At 36.0% G+C, this 21,402-nt stretch overlaps 1 protein-coding gene across 1 annotated transcript; it reads left to right on the forward strand.

Moving 5' to 3' along the window:
- Positions 1–1,056: 1,056 nt before the first annotated feature.
- Positions 1,057–17,021, forward strand: LOC104073868 (zinc finger RNA-binding protein-like; the record flags this gene model as incomplete). The annotated part of the gene is given in 11 exon segments (XM_009573800.1): positions 1,057–1,188; positions 2,168–2,313; positions 2,695–2,838; positions 4,412–4,657; positions 4,888–5,038; positions 6,465–6,606; positions 11,527–11,624; positions 12,424–12,519; positions 15,506–15,617; positions 15,728–15,825; positions 16,387–17,021. Coding segments are annotated over 11 exon segments (1,545 nt in total), but the record flags the coding sequence as incomplete, so codon positions are not given.
- Positions 17,022–21,402: the final 4,381 nt, after the last annotated feature.

The following is a 21,402-nucleotide window of genomic DNA, read 5'->3' on the forward strand; positions in this document are numbered from 1 at the left end:
GTTGTTCCTCCCTGGGTACAGAACTTTGCTCTTCCCCTTGTCGAACTTCATGAGATTCCTGTCAGCCCATTTCTCCAGCCCATTAAGGTCCCTCTGGATGGCAGCTCAATCCTCCGGCATATCAGCCACTCCTCCCAGTTTTGTGTCATCAGCAGACTTTCAAAGGGTACCCTCTGCCTCATCACCCAGATCATTAATGAAGATGTTAAACAGGACTGGACCCAGTATTGACCCCTGGGGTACACTGCTAGTTATTAACCTCCAACTAGGCTTCATTCTGCTGATCACCACCCTCTGGGCCTGGCCATTAAGCCAGTTTTCAATCCACTTCACTTTATGCTTATCCAGCCCGTACATCAACAGCTTGTGTATGAGGATATTATGGTGAGACTTTGTCAGCGGTCTTACTGAAGTCCAGGTAGACAATATCAGCTGCTCTCCCCTCATCTAGCAGGCCGGTCATTTCATTGCAGAAGTTTATCAAGTTGATCAAGCATGACTTCCTGTTGGTGGAGCCATGCTGACTACTCCGGATGACTTTCTTGCCCTTAATGTGCCTGGAAAGGGTTTCCAGGATTAGCTGCTCCATCACCTTCCCAGGTGGGTGAGGCTGACTGACCTGTAATTCCCTGGGCCCTCCTTGAAAATAAGAATAACAAGGCATTGAACCTGGAAAGGCTTGTGCGTATGTTTACATTGTTGTATTGTGCATGTTTCTTTTATGTTCCGTGGGGCATTCTTCGTGTGGGTGGCATGAGATAAGTGGATGAAGTCTGATGTAATTTTTTCATGATTTGCAGGTTTGTAATTAATTGAACTCAGTATGTTCAGGCTCAGGTTTAAAGCTGTGTACTCTTTGGGATGGAAGAACTTCGTTCTTTGTTCATTACCAAGCACACTGGTGTGTTTGTCAGAATTGAAAGTTCTACTCTGCCTTCTTTCAGTTATTGTGGTTTTAGCGTGTTTTGAGATGGTAGACATTATCCAGTATCCCTGAATTAGATTAATTTTTACATCAGCTTTGTTTTTTAAAAAAAAAGCCAAATATGTTATAACTTTATTTTCCAGGTAAGAAATGATGAAGGAAAGGTGATCCGCTTTCACTGTAAACTTTGTGAATGCAGTTTTAATGATCCCAATGCCAAGGAGATGCACTTAAAAGGGAGGCGGCACAGACTTCAGTATAAGGTTAGTAGAAATGCTAATGCTTCTATCTGAAAATCTGCCAGATGTCAGCTGACTGATTACACGTTCTTACATTTAAAGACTAGACAAAAGTAGGTGCTCTGAGTAAACAACATATTAAAAAAAGTTGAGAAATATATTTCTGAGGTAGTATAGTCTTTAGAGAAGTAATGCAGACTGTGAAACTGTATTTTCGTTTGCGTGGTTTTTTAAACATTTTGAACATTGCTTTCAGGCAATCTTTGCAACATTAAAATACAGTACAACATATGCAAGCAACAGTAGGTTCTTTATGTTGTTTGCCGTGAATTTGGAATAGTGTAAAATAGTAGTGCTCAATGGTTTTGGCAGGATAAACCGCATAAACCCTTTGTGGAGACATTTGAGAAACAAGTGTTGCAGATTGTTTAGTCATGAATGCAGAGATACCTGTACTGACATATGGTTTGCATTTTGATTATTATAAGATTATATTGGAAAAATCTATTGTGGTCCCAGGAGATACAGTGGACCTGCATAATCATGGAAGGGATGCAAGAAGGGAAAAAATTGCCAGAAGATTTTACTCAGCAACTCATGATTATGCCCCTGTATGAGGGACCCTTCAGGAACAGGGCATCAGGAAGCACACTGTAATTAAGATGAAATGTTTTTTCAGGCTGTGGAGTAGTCAACCTGCTACAGAATGAACATCGAATTACTTAGTATTTCACGTAACATTTTAATCTTAAATAGCTTTGTTCTTACATAAGTGAAGACGGAATTCATGCTATTTGTAATATGTTGCTATTTCTTTCCTTTAAAATACCAGACACAGATTTTTCCATCCTCAACTACCCACTCAATGCAGTTCTAAAACTGCATTTTATTCCCCTTGATTTTATCACAGACAATAGTGTGTGTTAAACATGTCAGAAGAACTCTGTAACCTTGAGATGACAAGAGGAAAAACAACATTTCATTTATTATTTTTCTGAACTAGAAAAAAGTAAACCCAGACTTACAAGTAGAAGTAAAGCCCAGTATTCGAGCAAGAAAAATTCAAGAAGAGAAGATGAGGAAACAGATGCAGAAAGAAGAATACTGGAGAAGGCGAGAAGAGGAAGAACGCTGGAGGATGGAAATGAGGTAATGCATTCTGTTTTATCAATGAAACAAAGCTGCAGTCAGATTATCTAAAATTAACTCTGCTTCTGTAGTTACTTATTTTGAATACTTGTTTTGGGAACTCTGTACTGTCTTGTTTTAAATTAAGTTGTCATTATCCCTCTGGGGTTTTTGTTTGTTAGTGTTCAATCCCTCTGAGGAATGCAAACTTAATTAGAATTATTTTGCTATAAATGCAGACCCACTTTCAAAATGACCATTTATTTTAGTTCCCTCTGGACTTCACTGGTGTTTGCTTGTGACTACTAGAAATGAGTTAGTGAGGACATACAAGAATATATTTAGAACGGTCGCAAGTGTTAACTGCTATATAAAGAGAACACTTTGATTCATGTATTTCAGGCGATATGAAGAGGACATGTACTGGAGGAGAATGGAGGAAGAACAGCATCACTGGGATGACCGTCGCAGAATACCGGATGGAGGATATCCTCATGGCCCTCCAGGACCTCTAGGCCTGCTGGGAGTTAGACCAGGAGACCAGCTGTGAGTTTCTTAACTTGAGAAAAAACAGTAAATCATACCTACCAGGAGGCACAGTTAAGAACAATAAATTATTCAGTGCTACTTCAGTTGTCTCCAGTGTTTCTTAATGAAGGATTTGGAAAAGTGAAGAAATTATATGCTAATGAAACTGTATAGGTGGACCTGTCTTCCAAAATCAGTCCACTGAAATGACAAAAGGATGCCTTGAAGACAAATATTGTTTCTTCTGAAATCCAAAGTCACTCTGGATTTGTGTACTGATTTTTATTTTATTTAATTGCATTATACAACATTATTTAGCTAATTGTGGATAAATGTATGGATAAAAATTGGTTGGATCATCAGTCCCAGAGGATAATGGTTAGTGGTGGGTTGTACTCTACCTGGAGGTCAGTACCAAGGCAAGTACCATATGGGTTTATCCTGGGATTTGTCTCATTAGCACCTTATCAATGATCTGAAAGGTGATAGAGTGAATGCAGCTCATCAGGTTTGCTGCTGGCATGAAACTGAATCAGTTTGGGGTGGGGAAAATAGTTGATACCTTTGAGGGCAGGGCTGCCATGCAGAGGGACCTAGGCAGACTGGAGGAATGGACCAACAGGAATTTTATGGAATTCTGCAAGAAAAAATGCCTAATGCTGCACTTGGAAAGGAATAACTCCTTGCACTGATACAGGCTGGGGAGTGACAGGCTGGGTAGCAGCTCTGCTGAAAGGGATTTGGGGATCTTGGCAGCTAGCAAGCTGAACATGAGTCAACAGTGTGCCCTGGCAGCAATGAAGGCCAACAGCATCCTGGGTTATATTAACAGGAGCATAAGCAGTAGATGAAGGGAGGTGATCAACTTTCGTTAGACCGAAACTGCAATACCACATTCAGTTTTGGGCTTTACAGTACAAGAAAGATACTATAAACCATAGCAGGTTCAGTGTGGGGCTACCAGGATGGTCAGGGGTCTGGAACGCATGCCCTGTGAGGAGTGACTGAGGGATCTGGGCTTGTTCAGCCTGGAGAAGAGACAGCTTCAGTGGGACATAATAGCCTTCGAATACCTGTGCATTATAAAGACAATGGAGCCAGGCTCTTTACGGTCATGAGAGGACGAGATATGACCAGCTTAAGCTGAGACAAAAGAGGTTCAGATTGAATACAGGAAATAATTTTTTTCACACAGATGTTGTGCAGCCTCCATCTTTGGCGATTTTCAAGAACTGATAGCTGACCATGGTTTGCATAGGAGATTAGACTAGAGGATCTCCGGAGGTCCCTTCCTATTTGAATTCTTCTGTGATTCTATGAAAGCAGTCATGGACACTTTATTTTGCAGCAGTTTGCAAGTATTTCCCAGTTGACAGAAAGACAATAGGTATTTATGTTGGGGAGATACTTTTGACCCTGGGATTTTGATACATTTAATGTTTTTTCAGACATGATTGATTGTGACCAGTGTAAGTTGTTCAGGACACTTCAATTCATGTTTTATTACATTTCAGCATTTTTGACATTTGAATATTTTGTTGTTTAGCCACATGTTTGGTTTTTGGTCACTTAGCATTTTTGAACTTGGAAGTGTACCCAAATTTCAGAAATACGCTTTTTCGTCTGTTTAGCCTCTACGCCGCCCTGACTCCTCTGATGACCGCTATGTGATGACCAAACATGCTGCTATATATCCAACAGAGGAGGAACTTCAAGCAGTCCAAAAAATCGTTTCTATTACTGAGCGTGCTTTGAAACTTGTTTCTGACAACATGACTGATCATGAAAAAAGCAAGAACAAAGAGGGAGATGACAAAAAAGATGGCAGTAAAGACAGGTATTTTTTTAATTACTTTTTAAGAACTTCATCATTTGTTTCTGAAGTTTTTCCTTACACTGTTATCAGTGCTTCCAGAGATTCTCTTCTCTTTGGGTGTTAATATGGTATATGTCACTATGGCCTCAAAAGTATGTGTAATACTCCTATTTTATTTCACTTTTCTATCTTAGGATTAGTTTTAAGGTTTTTATATTATTTTAAATGCAACTTTTAACTATAATTCACAGAGCTTTGAAAGGAGTTTTACGGGTAGGCGTTTTGGCTAAAGGTTTGCTACTCCGTGGAGACCGAAACGTCAATCTTGTTTTGTTATGTGCTGAGAAGCCTTCAAAGACGTTACTCAGTCGTATTGCGGAAAGTCTTCCCAAACAACTTGCAGTAAGTAAAATTTAGATTTTTGGATTTGAATTTTTGTAAAGATACTGTAAAAGTCTGTCCTCAAGTCAAATGTCTGCAAGGCTCACCATGCCACGTTTCATAGCTCAGGTTCAGTTTCTTTCCATTTTCTGAGTGTTTCCACCTAAATTCAGGGACTATGCTGCATGTTTTGCTTTCTGTATATTGTGTCCATACACGTGTCTAGGTGTTTACGCTAGCGGTGTAGTATCAATCATCATTTAATAAATTTCCTTTAATTGGGAAATAGAAATGAATAAAAGAAAGACTATTATCCAGTTACCAGCAGTGATAGAGGTAATTTGTGCCGTATTATAGGAAGCTTGCTTCCTGAAGGTCAAAGTTCTCTTTGCCAGTCTGTTTGTACTTACATCTTGTTTCCAATTTGTATGTGTCAGTGCTTTGTAGTTCCACAATGTGAACTGTCTTTTGGTTTTTTTTTTTTTTTTAAAGAAAAAAGTACATGCAGTCTTAGGACATTCATTAGAATTCATATAAACCATTTGCTGTATTTCCACAAGAAATGAAAGCATAGAGTAAAGTCTCTGCTCACTGCTGAACAAAGCCTGTCCACCGTCAATATAGAATGGTTGTCACAGCATTAGTATTTCAGTACTGTCTGGTAAAATGTTCAGTAAAATCAGTGGCATGGTAGAAGCTTTAGCAGGAGCAGATTAATTAGAAAATAATCTTAAGTTTGCTCTTGTTTGAAGTAACAAAAGCAGAAGAAAATTTAAAACCTGCACATCTTGGTCTGGCTTTGTGGAGAAGTCACTTGTCCCTCTAGTTTGTGGAAGAAGGTGACAGAGGTGCCTACAGCTTCCTTTTTGGGTATTTAGGATTATTAAATCTAGTTGCAAGAAGCAATTCGGCATAACCACCTTGTTAGTTACTCTTACATTTTTTCCCCTGGTGTTTATCTTGCCTTTTGTTCTAACCATGTTGTGACAGCCGAGTATAGAATGTACCTAGCAGTACCCAGCCTGTAATTGCAAGCTTGAAGAACAACCACTGCATCTTTGTGCTTTTTAAAGGCTCCTATTTTCCAACGAGGAACATATCCAGCTGACATTTTAAGTGGCACTGAGGCTTTTCTTTGTCTCAAACGCTGTCAAGATTCCTGTTACGTAATTTACTCGTATATGAATTTCCTTTCTGGGCAGTTTTTTTTCTTTTACACGCTTGGTGACTGCTGTCTATTTTCATTAATGATTTGGAAACAGTATGCAAGTCCATATATATATATAAATTGTGTTTACTGGGGTTTCTTTGAATACAGAGGTATCTGGTTCATATAATTATATTGAATTTCTGTCTTGCTGTTAAAAAGACTATAGTGAAATCCGTTTTCTTCCTCATACTTTCATTTGCCACATGCTAATGGAAATTTCTGTTTCTCGATATTTAGGTAATAAGTCCTGAGAAATACGATATCAAGTGTGCAGTCCCAGAAGCAGCAATAATTTTAAATTCGTGTGTGGAACCAAAAATGCAAGTTACTATCACACTGACATCTCCAGTCATTCGGGAGGAGAACATGAGGGATGGAGGTTGGGAAGTTGCTAAAGATGTTACTTCTTTCTCACCCGTTTTTTTATGTTTATCTATTCTGCTTAAGACGGCGTTAAGGTCCTGGAAGGCAACATGCTGGCACATGTATTTGATTGAAACCTTGTTTTTCAACAACCAGTCTCGGTAGAGAACAGTTGGTTAAAATAAATGCTTATACAATGCGTTTATTTAATTTTTAAAATTTCTAACTTCATGTCCAACCTCAGCTTTCTGGAAAAGGTACAACCGACTATTTTTTTTCCCCTCTTTTAAAATTATGTGGAAAACTAAGTATTTTATAGCAAGTGGCTATAAACTGGTTTTCTAGAGCAGTCTTGCCCTAAGAGAAAGATTGTATGATTTTAGAAAATCAAATCACAGGTTTTTGCATTTAAACTGGATCAGTATTACCATCACTTACACATTGCAGATAGCAGCACCACTTAAAATGCATTTTTATAATACTTTTGATGGTAACAGTGCTTCTAACTTTAAAAGACGATGCGATTTTTTCCAGCTCTCTGAGGTTGCTTTTTGGTCTGGAGTGGTTTTTGAGTATATTTAGGCTCCTGGTATTACAATCAGTCTTCTATCCAACTGGCAAACCCAGACTAGTACAATAAGAAATGGCTTTGTCATTGAGCTGAAGCAGAAGGTGGAGCTTGTAAATCAATTTACATTTCTGAAGTCCACAGTTTCTCTGGTGCCAGCAGTGTTGCTTTAGGGTCTGTTCTGTAACACTTTCAAAGCTCCAGAAGCTTTTAAACCAACAAGCATGATTAATGTCTGCAGTACATTGGTTCTTTTTGTTTACGGGTCAGATAAAATTAACTTTTGTTTCCTTTTAATCCTGTATTTTCATAGTGGAAAGAGATCATGGCAAACAGGGTTCTGGTGTTTGACAGTGAACCTACAAATAGGAAATCTGAGGCTATCTTAACACTTGTCATATGCAGGTTGAAAAAAATTGTATGTGTGTATGTATACATGTGCTTGTGCATATACGTATTTATATAAGCCACGGAGGTTTTTTTATTTCATCTCATCATTACATGTCCTCTAAAATACTTGAGGGTTTTATATTGCATTAGTAAATGTCCTGTAGCTGTGACTAGTGCATTGTAAACAAGCTGTGTTAACAAAGTCGTCCTCCATAATCAGAAAGAAAAATTTCAAGATGCATTCTCTGGTTTGGATGACATCTGAAGAGTCTTTAAGAGTGCTTTGTACGTGATTTTTAAGCTGTGCATATTATTCCTAGCTATAAAGGCTTTATATATGTACTGTCACACCCAACCAATTTTACTTGTTTTTTGACAATCTAAGTGTAACATGACGCTTGGTTTGTCTGTGCTGAAACAGACTTCACATGTTATTTAAGCTTATAAGGAATACTTAAAAGATTGGATTATTAAATTAGATTAACCATTAAATGAAGTTAACCTTAAACACCATGTTTATTTCTTAATATACTGTGCAAAAGTGCAATATTAATTCCTGCATTAAATGGTTTCTGGCCTAAAATTCTATGATGTGGACTAAAAATAAAATATGTTTCAAATTATTGCCATCAATCCCTTAATTTATGTCACCTAAAGGAAACAAATCTGTATTTTTGTCTGACCCACACTTGAATTAAAATGATCATTGTGAGTTTATTCACTGCTGAATGCAGTACTGCCTCTAGGCAAACAAAATCAAGTTAGATTTCTCTTCAAGACACTGAGCAGTATAAAATGGATGTGCAGAAAAGTTCACTTTTGAAACTAGAGCAAATAGAAGACTGAATTGCAAATTATTGCAGCAAAGAAGGCCTTATTACGAAGATGCTGCTTATTTGCTGCAGAGTAACAGTATGTGTTTGTGTTTTTTCTTACTGCAGCTTCTCATGCTCTGTGTCTTACAATGGTTTAAAGTTTTCATTTTTTTTAGCCCGCTTGGGGAGCTAGTTCAGGTGATAAGGAAGGCTTTACCGGAAGAACCAGTTTGAGTAAAGATGAGACTGAGACTTGCACGTGGAGTAGAATCATGTTTGATGTGTAATAATTCCATTACATGATAAAAGGCTAAAAAAAAATACAGTGGAATAAAATTGTTAACCGCATAATTACTGTTCCTTACAGTATTGTGCGTTTGACAGTTTACCAAATCTGGTATATTCAAAGTGCTCTAACCCCTGCTGTGGAATCTTTCCTTCAGCAAAGAAAGTGTACATACTTGTAAACGCATATATGTGTGCGCGTGTGTCTTTTTTATCCTTAGCTAACAGCCCCGGTCCAAAGCCTTCTAGCAGAGGGACTTGATTCCTGTCAGGGGTTGCTGCCAAGACATCGGAAGGATTTTTGACCAAGGTTTTCTAAAGCTCAGTGTCACACCTGCCATGTTTTACAAAGGAGGGGGTTTGGATGCATAGTCCTAGCATCTGCTGTTACTTTGTGTTTTGTTTTTTTTCTTTTTGTCTGTGTCTTTCTCCTAGAATTAAGCAGTGTTCACACTAGTCTTGAAATAGTTGACTGGGTAAAATGTATTTCCCATAATAAAACTTACCGAAATTGATATACCTGTTAACTTTTAATGAAGAGGTAGTGTGGACACAGCATGTCTAACTGAAGATTAACCCCTTATATTTAGGCTAGTAATAAATTAAGTTATACAGGGTAAGAATTCGTGCTTGTGTTTTGTAAATTAATTCGGTTTTTTTGTCTTAGCTTAACAGGGTGGTAGGTTAGGCATCTGAATTTAGTTAAATAGTCTTTAAGGGGTTAATCCTGAAATGTGAATCAGATGCAAAAATCCACAGATTAAATATTACAAGAGTTTCCTTGATACGTTTTTTCAGTCAATGTATTCTTAGTGCAATGGGTGCCTTGGCCGCTTCTGACTTTCAGAGTCTTTTTAAGCTTCAAGGGTATTCATATGATACCTATTAGTAGCACATTTTAGATCTACATTTTCAGCACTGAATAAGATTCTCTTCTGTGCACATAAAGTGTAATTCTTTTTAGTAAAATTATTTTCTAAATTGAAGTTTTTCAGAGCTAGAAGTAATTGGAGTTTCAAATTATGTAATGAATTATTGTGTTGAAAGTTTGCACAGTGTCACCTATTTGCATATTAGTTTTAGAAGAATGTAAATAATTGACTGATTAGGCTACTAGGCCTAACAACCCATATTATTATTTTAATTTCTCAACCTTACTTTGCCACTTTTTCCCCTGCTGTGGGTTTTCTCTAAATGTACTCCTTGTCTCTTATATCCAGATTGTACTCGTTTCATCAGTTATCTTACCTGGCACCTCTCTTGTGTAGGTTCAGGTTTGGGGTTTTTTTTTGTTTTGTTTTGTTTTAAAGGAAATACTGTTTTAAATGTCTTCATTTGCTCTGTAAATGCCTCCTTAGTGCAGTTTTTCATCTTTCCACTTTAACATATAGTCCATAAGTTTGAATATCTGTGAGAAGATACCTATGTTCTTCTCAGCTTTGTTCTTATTTTGAAATCCTCCCCCTTTTAGCCTTGTGCAGAGCAATCAGACTATCCTATAAAAAATACTCAAATCTGAATGTAGTACTTCAGATTAAATATTGCAAAGTTGTACCATGTTCATTCATGGCTTTTTAGCTCCCTATATAGTAAAGTACCCTACTATTTATTTTACGTTTGTGTAAAATAGGTGGTTTCAGAGCTGTCTTTCTGCAGCATCCGTAAAAGCTTCTTCTTGCCAGCATGTTTCATGAGTCTCAAAATATTTTTTTTTTTTTAAATGTATTGTCTGACTTACCTGAATTTATATCTTGCTGGAGTAAACTGTATTGTTCCATACAGCCAGCTCCTGTGAAATGAGTACCATTGAGTGAGGGCTTTTTTTTTCATCTTACCTGGTGTATCACCAGTTATGCTACCAATATACTTCGTTACTAGTCACAATGGCCATTTTCATAATTAGTGAAACAAAGAACTTTTAAAGCTGATCACTGCATTGTAACTCTACAATTTTTAAGTAACCTGAGGATACCATTTCACGTTGTTTAGTGGTTCCAGTTTCATCAATTAAACCGCTTCCAAAAGGGCCTGTGGTCTCTTCCTTTTTGGCAACAAAGCAATCAGCTTGGTAATTAAATCCTTTTCTGAACATTTAAATATACAAGATATACTATATGTTCTTTATCTGTCAGACATTCTGCTTTGTTTTTTAAACTATTCCTTACTTTTCAAGTAAAGCAGTCCCTTTTCAGATCCATCCTTGCATCCTAAATGATATTGGAGCACATATAGGCTGAGGAATTTTACTTGTATGAGTAAGAGAGAGGTTAGTAGAAAGTAATGGAACTCTGTAATACTGAAGAACATTTCACATTCCTTTAGTCAAGATTTTTAAAGCAAAATAATTTCAAGTTTAAGGTATGATAAAAATAACATCATTACTAAACATCTAGTGCTTTTAAGATTTGTTATATTTAGTTTTTCTTTTAAGCGTAGGTCCCAAATAACACGTGACCATTAAAATTTACAAGAAACTAAGTTTGAATGTTTCTACTTGGTTAAAGTGGATTTTTGTGTTCCTTCTGTCTTGTGTTCTCTGTGCTGGTGCACTGTGTCCAACCATCCTTCCTTCAGTATTTAATTTTAGGGGATATGTGTTTTTCCAGTGTTAGCTTAAATAAAGAAGTACTACGCATTGCATAATCCGCAATGCATTTGAAAATAACTTCAGAGCTAAAGTGTAATATGCTCTTGATCTTCATACTGGGTTGATGCCCTAATCCTAATTGAATGGCTTTTGTTGAACATCTACATTTGTTGCTCAAGGGTTTAAACTTTAAATGGCATGTGTGACATTGAAGCTACTTTAAGGAAGTGTCTTGCTCACCTGGTCAAACACCCATTCCTCACTGCATTTTGCCAATTCAATCCATTTTAGATGTAACCTCGGGTATGGTGAAAGACCCACCGGACGTCTTGGACAGGCAAAAATGCCTTGACGCTCTGGCTGCTCTACGCCACGCTAAGTGGTTCCAGGTTCGGAACATCATTTTACTTTTTTCTTGTAGCCTTATGAGAGATTAGTTCAGTTGCAATATAAATGTTTAATTGTGTGAAAACACTCAGCGTTGTTCATGCTAATAATACTTAGTATTTTTCTGGTCCCTAAATTTAAATGTAGAAGGTTGAGTATGGAGGAACTGCTTTATGCAGTTATTGCTCATTTGACATGATTTTTTTTTCTGGTCATTGAGAAGGCGATGTTGAAAGCTTGACTCGCTTGGGGTGATCATATGTTGTATATTTGTTATATATTCCATAAGGCTGCAGAGTAACTTTGCTTTAAATAATGGAATATGTGTTTAAGGCTTTGTGTTTAGATTTAAGACTTTTTTTCCTATTTCTTTAAGTGCATTAAGTGTAGGAAAATGGTTTAGTGACTTTGCATTCTGGCAAAGGCACAATAAAGAAACCAAACAGATTCCCTTGACCTTTCAGTCTCTATACCTATTTCTTAGATCTTTACTTTATCCTTTTTATTTCTAATATAGAAAGATACTGTATTTATTGTTACAAGTGAACATAGGTCAAAGTGTACAGGGGATCAAGAAATGTTATTCTTGTATAACCTGTGCACTTTGACTTCTACCGCCTTAAATTACTAACCCTGTATAAAATACTGCTGTAAATGGCAGCTCATGGAATAAAGTCGTAGAATGATTTGTTTCAATCTTGTATCTGAGCTTCCATTGAACAGTGGTGTTTTAGTCTTTCAACAAGTCCTATTTGCTGTAGGTGCTGGGATTAATTAATTTGATTTTGTATTGCTCTTAAGGCTAGAGCTAATGGTCTGCAGTCCTGTGTGATTATCATACGTATTCTTCGTGATCTCTGTCAGCGAGTTCCAACTTGGTCTGATTTTCCAAGCTGGGTGAGTAATGTTCTTTTGAATGAGTCTTTTTAATACACATGGTACTGCAAGTAAAACATAGGAAAGTTTTACTTTAAAAACATAGTTTTTAAATCTAGACTTTTTCAAGAAGTAATGTCAGGTTTTGTTTGGGTTTTTTTCCAAACAAATAATCCAGATGCCCTCTAAAAATTTAATTTTCTGAGGTTTTGTCATTTGGAGCTGGAATTTTTTTTTTTTCCCCAAAAGGAATTGTCTTGTTCTTTTGTATTCTTTGTGGGTAGCATTCTTATTCTAGATTTTAACATTTTTTTCCTTTACTCTGTATAAAAGAATCTAATTTTTTCTAACTACCTACTCTGAATTGCTTGAAGTTTAATGAAACTTACTTAAAATAATGTCAGCTGTGCCCAGATAGTTCTGTGATAATAGAAGGGCTACTTGAAAGAATAAATCATAGTAATTCCATTAATATGTCCCTTCCGCAAGATGATACACCACAGTACTTCAGTACAGTCTGTGGATGTGTCACCATTAGCATTTTAATCTGTGTCACTTAGATCTCTAGGTTGTACCGGGTTACCTCTCTTAATTCTTACAGCCGACTGTTCTTCGAGCATTCCTTTTGCATTGACTATCTTAAATGATGCTCTCCAGGAGTGCAGCTTGTGCTCCAAATATTAACAGATGTTCAATCTGTGGACCAGACAAAGTTAGGCTGAAACAAAATCTCTGAAACGTGTATAGTGTGGAAGTAAACTTAGCTCTGACTGTTTTGTTTCACAGACCAAATCCTGTTGCACTGTGCTGCTTCCTTTTCAGTTTTGGCAGGAAGAGCGCTAACATTGTCAAGACAGTTTGAGCAGTTGGCATTACTTCAATGAGAAGTGTTTTACAACTGTACTAAGCCTGCAGACAACTTTATTAAATTACTTATGATAATATTTATTGCAGTTATTTCTGGTTTTTAAATATTTAAAGTGGAAAAAAAAGTGCTAGTTTCGGTGCTACATTTCATGAAAGATACACGGTACAGATACAGCTTAAAAGAAGCTAAGTAGTATGTAAGTGCCCTCTTAATATCACTATGATACTGAGTTGCCAAAGAATAAACCCTTGCATACTTTTAGAAAACCATCCTTAGAACTATTGCAACACATAGCATTGCAACACAGATGAAGAACAAGGAATATTATTTCTTATTTCTCACATTATCTGTTCTAAGGCACATCCAGAAGGGAAGAGAGGTATGAAGCAGTGTGCCAGGCCTAGCTGTGTCTCAGGTCTCTCCAAAAGTGATTCCTGATTTGCTCCTGGTACCTGATGCAGTCAGTGACATGAATCAGCATTGAAGTCTGTGTAGTCAGCTGTTCTTTTGGCCCATTGGCAAAGTCTTACTGATAAAAACGAAGACAGAATGAAAATTGTGATTTTAAACATATGTAATTTCTGCCAGTCACAGATGGAATTTCACAGATTGAAGAAATATATTTTTCTGGATACAGAACTTCTCCTAACCTGTATGCTAGAAGCCTGTTACAAACCAAAGAGATGCCAGAGCTTTTCAAAAAGAACCTAAGTAGTTGTAAAAATAGAAAATATTAGGAAGTCTAAATATGGACATTAGTAGCATGCTCTTTATATAGCTAAAAATAAAAACTAAATTAGAAGAATTTTGTCAAGTTCCTACAAGTTAGAAGGAACTATTATTCAAGGTTGATTTTTCAGACTTGAAATCCAGCCGTTCGTGCACGTAAACACCAGGGCATCGTAATTCACATTTTCCTGGGATTAAGTTGTAGACTTTAGTGTATGCTATGAGGATCCAAAAGAACTAGACTTGAATAAATGCAAAAACATGATCTGTTTTTTTCCTTTCCTGCTGTAGTTTGCTTCATATTTGAAAACAACTAAATTGCTGTTGCTAAATCCTGAGTGATACAATGGGAGTATGGAAATACCATGCTCAAGAATTGAAATTTGTCAGTTAAATGCAGCTAAAATAGAAAGAAATGGGCACCCTTAGTGAAGGATTGTAATCAACACTGCCTATAGTTACTTGCATGCATCAGAATAGACATTTACTCCTGCAAAGCAAACATAAAAGGCAACGTTTGAACAACTGTAAACTCAGTGAGGAGGGGGAGGACAAAAAAAAACACCAAAAACCGAGAGAGACACGTCGTTTAAGAATTAATCTTGCCAAAGATGTAGTATTGAAACATCCATTTAATGCTGAAAAAACACCTAAGGAAAGCTATTCTTTACTTCCGCAATTATCTTTTATAGTTTTTTCTGGAAAAAATAGTGCTTAATAAAAGTAAACAATGGAAATACAGAAAAAACAGCTAATCATTTAAACCATTTTAACTAATATCAAATAATGTATAAATTTTAGAAAACCTGTTTTATCATCAAGATTTTTTTACACTTGTTTAACATCTGAGTTAGTGTTAGCCTATATCCAGGAGAAGACTTGCTGTGAACTTCAGTTTTGCTAAACTGAAGAACTAGTAACCACTTAAATATTAAAAGATTGTTAATTTTTTGATGCTTTAAGTTTCTGTACTCTTGTAGAAAAAATTTATTTTTCTATAGCATCTTGTTAATTTCATTAGATATACTGTGTGCTGTTTATTCTTGTGGCTGACAGATTCAGGTGACCCACAATGCTTAATACTCACTCCAAAAGTAGCTGGACTTAGACAACATGCAAGTTGTCTAACTGCATGTGTAAGCTACTACTGTATAAATTTCTACAAAACTTTTGAACAACTTGTGATGAGAAGAAGCATATCAGTACTTGATGTTAGTCTTGCATCAGCTTTCTTTTTATTCATCTTTATAAAATACCGGATTTTTTTTCCATTTTAAATGAAAGTGTTCTGGGACGTGTAATGTTCTTCAGAATTCTGGATTCAAAAGTTCTGTATTGAACAACAGTAGCAGCTTTTTTCTGTTTTAATCCATCTTCTAAATCGGCTGGATTTTCTTATTGTTGGTGCAGGCTATGGAGTTGCTTGTGGAAAAAGCAATTAGCAGCGCTACTGGACCACAGAGTCCTGGGGATGCACTGAGAAGAGTTTTTGAGTGTATATCTTCAGGAATCATCCTTAAAGGCAAGTTGCATTTGATCAGTGTCTGTATACTTATGCTTAACTAATGTAAAATCTGTAATCTTGGTTGAAATAAGGTAGAGATGCGCTACTAATTAGCCTAACCATTGTAGGTGGTCCTGGCCTTCTAGACCCTTGTGAAAAAGATCCTTTTGATACACTTGCTGTAATGACAGATCAGCAACGAGAGGATATTACTTCGAGTGCACAGGTAAGGAAACGTATACGTGAAGTAACTAAATTTGATGGCTGGTTTTTGGGGCATTTTTTGTTTTGATTTGGTTTTTGGTTTTGTTTTTTTTAAACGGAGCTATATGGTGGACGTGAATTTTCCTTTCTTATTTCATTGGCATTTAATATTTTATGAATCAATCTGTGTAAGTTTAATTTTTAGTATTTATTGTATCCACTTACAGTATTGACCATTCACACTTGCAGCTTAAGAGGTTACTGTCCCTACCTCTTCATTTGATCCTTTTGCTAAAGATTACTAACACGTAATGGGACATGTGACAAGCCTTGGCTGCTTCAGTGCAAGTCCAGCAGCTAAATCACATGTACATTATTTTTAAGATGATATACTTTGTACAGAAACAGCAAATGTGACATACACATTTTATTGTGTTGACTTTGTCGTGGGAAGGAAGAGGGGATAATGAGAGCTAGGGATAATATCGTACACTGGTGATGTTCTTCATTAATTGTTTGACAAAGTACTCAAAAATTGGCATTTGTTTCTAACAGAAATATCTTTTTTCTACCCTTTTTCTAGTTTGCACTGAGACTCCTTGCATTCCGTCAAATACACAAAGTTTTAGGAATGGATCCATTACCACAGATGAATCAACGCTTCAACATCCATAATAATCGTAAAAGGAGAAGGGACAGTGATGGGGTTGATGGATTTGAAGCAGAGGGGAAAAAAGACAAAAAAGATTATGATAACTTTTAAAAATGTTTGTCATCAGTGCTAAGATCCAAGGTGATAAAAAGTCCATTTGTTGCCTTGCTTTTACTTCATTCATAATAATGTCTGTTTAAAACATCCAAAACCAACTCGGAAGTTAGATTTGGAAGAGAACAACCTAGCTCTTCTGTGAGATTCTGATATTTTAATGGATGTACTGTACCAGACAAATTATGGATGGAAGAACTGCAAATGGAAACTCTGTTGTCATAGGAAAAAATAGTTTTCCCTCATTGCATTTTCTTTAAATGTGTTGCTAACTTTAGTAACTTTGCTTCTTTTGTTTTTGTCCTTTTTATTAACAAGTGCGTTGTCTTCTTATCTTGATTGTATTTAATGCAGCATTTGTGTTTCTGTTGCTATGTGTCTTTTGACTTTTTATTTAGAAGTTTTTTTGTTTGCCTTTGACACTAGTTGTATAAGTTACTTTGAGTTAGATAGTATACACTGTTCCCCTCCCAATTAATATTTTACAGAACTTTTTTTTGTAAAGTGAGACTGCAGGATTATGTTTTTTTCTAAATGTGAAGGGGTTACAACACATAATTATCCTGCCATTTGAGTGCTCAGAATTAAATGTTTTTGCCAATCTTGTGGCATTTGTCTACTTAGTGTGATATAACGGTGTAATTAAGACAAATTTGTGTTAATCTAATCAAGTTTGCTGTTAGTTGTGCATTAGCAGTATAAAAGCTAATATATACAGTATGGTCTTGCAACAGTTTTAAAGCAGCTGCATAATTGATCAAAGTTTTGCATGATGTTTTTGTTTTCAATAGAAGGGCTTTTAAAACTATAATTTTAGGTTAAATGCGTAGGTCTTTGTATGATTGACTTTGTGACATAGCAAGGCCAAAAAATAACTTTCTGAATTTCTTTTCTCAACATAGAAGCAAAAGCGGGCATTTCCCATTTAGACAAAGTTAGTCGTTCTTTTCAATCAACTTTGTCGATATGATATTAATGCCTCTCAGCCCTTAAAATAAATGTTTGTCATATCAGTGCCTGTGAGGTTATTCCTTATAGCTATTCCTGTATAAATTTTCTGTGATTTTTTCAATAATTCAAATTTTAAAAGTGAAGTATTACTGAAAAAGTGAAGGTTATCAAAGAAAAAAACCAGAAAATTATTTGATGTGGCCATAGTGTATGCTTATGTCTCTTTCAAAAAGCTAAATATAGCAGTGGTGTAAGTAAAGTTACATCATACTGTTGATGTATGCTCTGGTACACAGGTGTGATTTGTTGTCACAGCACTACAGTGGAATACACAAATAAAAACTAAAATTTATTAAATGACTAAAATTTATTATACACTGGAAGCTGAAGTTTCACTTATTCTGTTCAATGTGTATTATGCTATGTTGCAAACCCATAAAACACAGATTAACATAGACTAACATTCTGGTAACTACTTTATCAATGGCTGTAGGAGAGTATTGCACATTACAGAGATCATTTGTTATTTCTGGTAACATTTATTAAAAAAACCTTTTGTTCCATTTTGAGGTCGAAATTACCTTTGACCTTTTAATAAGTAACTCCTGGAGTAGGGGGATGTTTCTGTTTGCAACACCTACTGCTAACAGCATGGGCCTATGGAATAAAAATACAATATTTTAGAAAAATAGAGGGAGTCTAAAGACTTAAAGAAAAAATGTAATACAGTGTTCTTCAAGCATCAGAGTGCAATTTTTAAGGAAGTGATCATTAGTGGTTTGCAAATAAAAGGAAAACTTTCTCATTGTAGGAAAGATTTCCTACTAATTTCAGCATCAGAAATATAGAAAGCAGAAATGCTTTAAAGTTATTTTAAAAAAGGATTACACTAGTTTCTGTTGTCCAACCTTGTGGCATAGCTCCAAGCATGTGCTTGTTCTTAGTCTTTTTTTAAGAGGATATCTTGCTGCCATGATGTCCAGTTAGCCATTACTATTTATTTTGAAAGCTACAGGTGCTATTCATGTGGCTAGTTTAACTCCATACCAAAGTTTCTTTCCTCATAATGCAAACTTGTCTATTCAGGCATGTGACCCTAAAATTTAGGATTAAAAAGGTCAAAGATGTATTTTGGATTTCCTGTATTTTTGTTCTACTGGCTTTTAACTCTTAACCAGTTTCTAGATCTTTTGAAATACTGTATACTTAAAGTGATTCCACATTAAATATGAAGCTGTGACCATGATTTTTGCACTGTGTGGTGAAGAATGAATTTGCATTTTGTTTCTGGTTTTCCTGCCCATTTTAATGGGCTATTTTAGGTAACTTCTGACTCTTGTTAGTCTAAGAAGAATGGAAAAACAAGGTTTTAAAAAGTACAGAGCTAGCTTTGACTTTATATATTACACTGTGCACTTGGGAAGATAAAAATGACACCGAGTAATCAATTTATGAACAAGTAATCATTTTAATATCCTGTATTTTGGTAATGCTAGCAGTTTACTAAAAAGCAGTGTTTGCCTTTTTTATTCAGCAACGCTGTGTGTTAACTCTTGAATCCCAGACACCATAATCATCATACACAAAAAAGAAATACACAGCAAGAATTTTCCCCTCAGTGCTCACCTTAGAGGAACAGTTTGTCAAAATATGAGCTGTTCTGTTTTGAAGCTTTTTCAAACTTTGACTTGTCTGCCTAGTTTGTAAGTCCTGCCTGTGAGCAGTGTGGTTTCACATGGATTCCTGTATAGAGGCATTGCTAGAAATTAAAGTCTATTGGATATAGTCCATCAACTTCTTGCCCTATTATGAAATTCTAGATGAACTGTTAATCTTACAAAGCTATTGAATGTAATGGGTTCATTTGCTGTTTCTATTTTTAGACCTATTTCACTATTCAGAAGTGATTTAATAGTACTTAAAATTGTTGTACCTAGCAAATTTCTGAGAGTTGGAATCAACTTTAAATAGTCCTACAACAATTTGTATGCATATTTAACATTCTTGTTGCTGGTTGAGTATCTGCTGATCATTAGTCTGTTAAGTATTCACACAATGCCGAATTCATTTCTTCATTAAACAATTAAGATTTGTTCAGACTACTCAAAGCATTAATAATAGAGGGGGAAAAAAAAAGTAGTAGGCACAATTTGCAATCTGTTTTTTTCCACTTACATTGTAGGTTTACAAAGTACAGTAATAGCTTCAACAAAAACAGCTGTTTTCCTTCTGTTTGTTGGGTTTTTTTTCTCTGAAAGCTGTAAGCCAAAGAGCTTTCTAGCCAAAAAAGCTGGCAAATTAAATTTCTCCTGAAAGATTCTTTTAGAAATCTTCTCAAGAGTTCTTTTTTCCTTCAGTGTGGTATTTCTCAGCCTTTTTAAAATGAAACAGACATCTAGTCTTTCGGGGAGGAAAAAAAATCCAAGGAGTGTCATCTACAGAGTTATCACAATGGTTTTGATTTACATCCAGATAAATCAGGCTTCATTCTCTAAATATCTGTTAATTTGTATTGTCCCATTTTGTTCCACTTTCTCACTTGGATTATGAAAATGTTCATATATATTCCTAGTACTGAGAGAATTTTGCTGTTGTTTCTTGAACTGCTCTCTGACGTTTTACAGTTTGCATTTTAAGAAATGCTGCCCTAATAATATTTGGCAAGTGTAAAGTTCCTAACAGGGTAAAGGTCATTGTTTTTCATGGGTACATGATCGGCAGCTATTGCTGGGGATTTTTATCCTGCACAGTGCACACTTCCCTATTTCACATAGCCTTAACATATCTGTGTTAGCAAGGGTCATGATTAAGGGTCATATCTTCTTTAATACATGTGTTTTCTTAAAGTATTTTGCAAAGCCATGGCCATTAATACTTATTCTGAAGCCAGTGATTCATTTATTGCAGGATAGTTTAAAGCCAATCAGCTTTTAGAGGCTCAGCCTAGCTTAAATACTTTCACATACATTCTACTTCAATCCTATTTCAGGTTGATCTCCTAAATCCAAAGAAACATAGAATGGCATCAAGAAACCTCTATGGATTTTTGAAGTTCTCTATATTTAAAAATCTAAGATTGCAGAGTGAAATAGCTGACCAAGAGAAAATAAATCAGTTTTTCTACAGTAAAAGGTTACTTTAACACTAAAAGGGAGACAAAGAGCCTCTTGTTCCTAGATGAGAATCACAAACCTTGCTCCTTACGTAAGCTTTTTTCTTTCCTTTCCTGCATGCTGCGTCATGTTTGTATTAATTGTATGCATATATGATTAGGAAGTTCTGTCCAGGATATGTAAGACAGCCTTATCACAGGCTTAATGTCTGGCATACATTTAAATTTGCCAGTAATGTGCTGGTTATACAAGTTAATGTTTTCTTACTAAGACAGTAAGCTGGGCTGCATTGCTAACAATGCAAGTCAGAATGATGTGGGAGAGATGAAGGCGCCTGAATGCAGGGGTTTAGTATCATTTTACATGCTCCTAGTGTATGTGCTGCTCCAAAGCTGGATGGGTGTCTCAGAGGTCCAGGCCCATAGTGGCCAGCCCTGTATGGGTACCTCAGTATGCCTTAGGACGACTAGAATGGCATTGTTTTGGTAACTACCATGAATTTACATGTGTAGGAGAAAAGTGCAGGTATTTTTAAATTTTAAGAATTGTAGCCAGTATGGTCCAGCGTGTTGCCAATGTAGTCAAGTGAAACTGCAACTTCAAGAAGGTGGGATAATCATGAAGGAAGCATTGTGGTGTCAGCAATGGAGTGGGCTTGTCACAGTAGGAGCGGAAGCTCAAGTGCCTATGATAATTAAATGCCACCCCAATTCATCCCAGTAACTTCAATTTTTTTTTTAGTGTGTTTTGTAAGTGATTTGCACCTGTC

Source organism: Fulmarus glacialis, unplaced genomic scaffold (assembly GCF_000690835.1).
Source record: "Fulmarus glacialis isolate BGI_N327 unplaced genomic scaffold, ASM69083v1 scaffold11913, whole genome shotgun sequence".
In the NCBI taxonomy this organism is placed as follows: Eukaryota; Metazoa; Chordata; class Aves; order Procellariiformes; family Procellariidae; genus Fulmarus; species Fulmarus glacialis.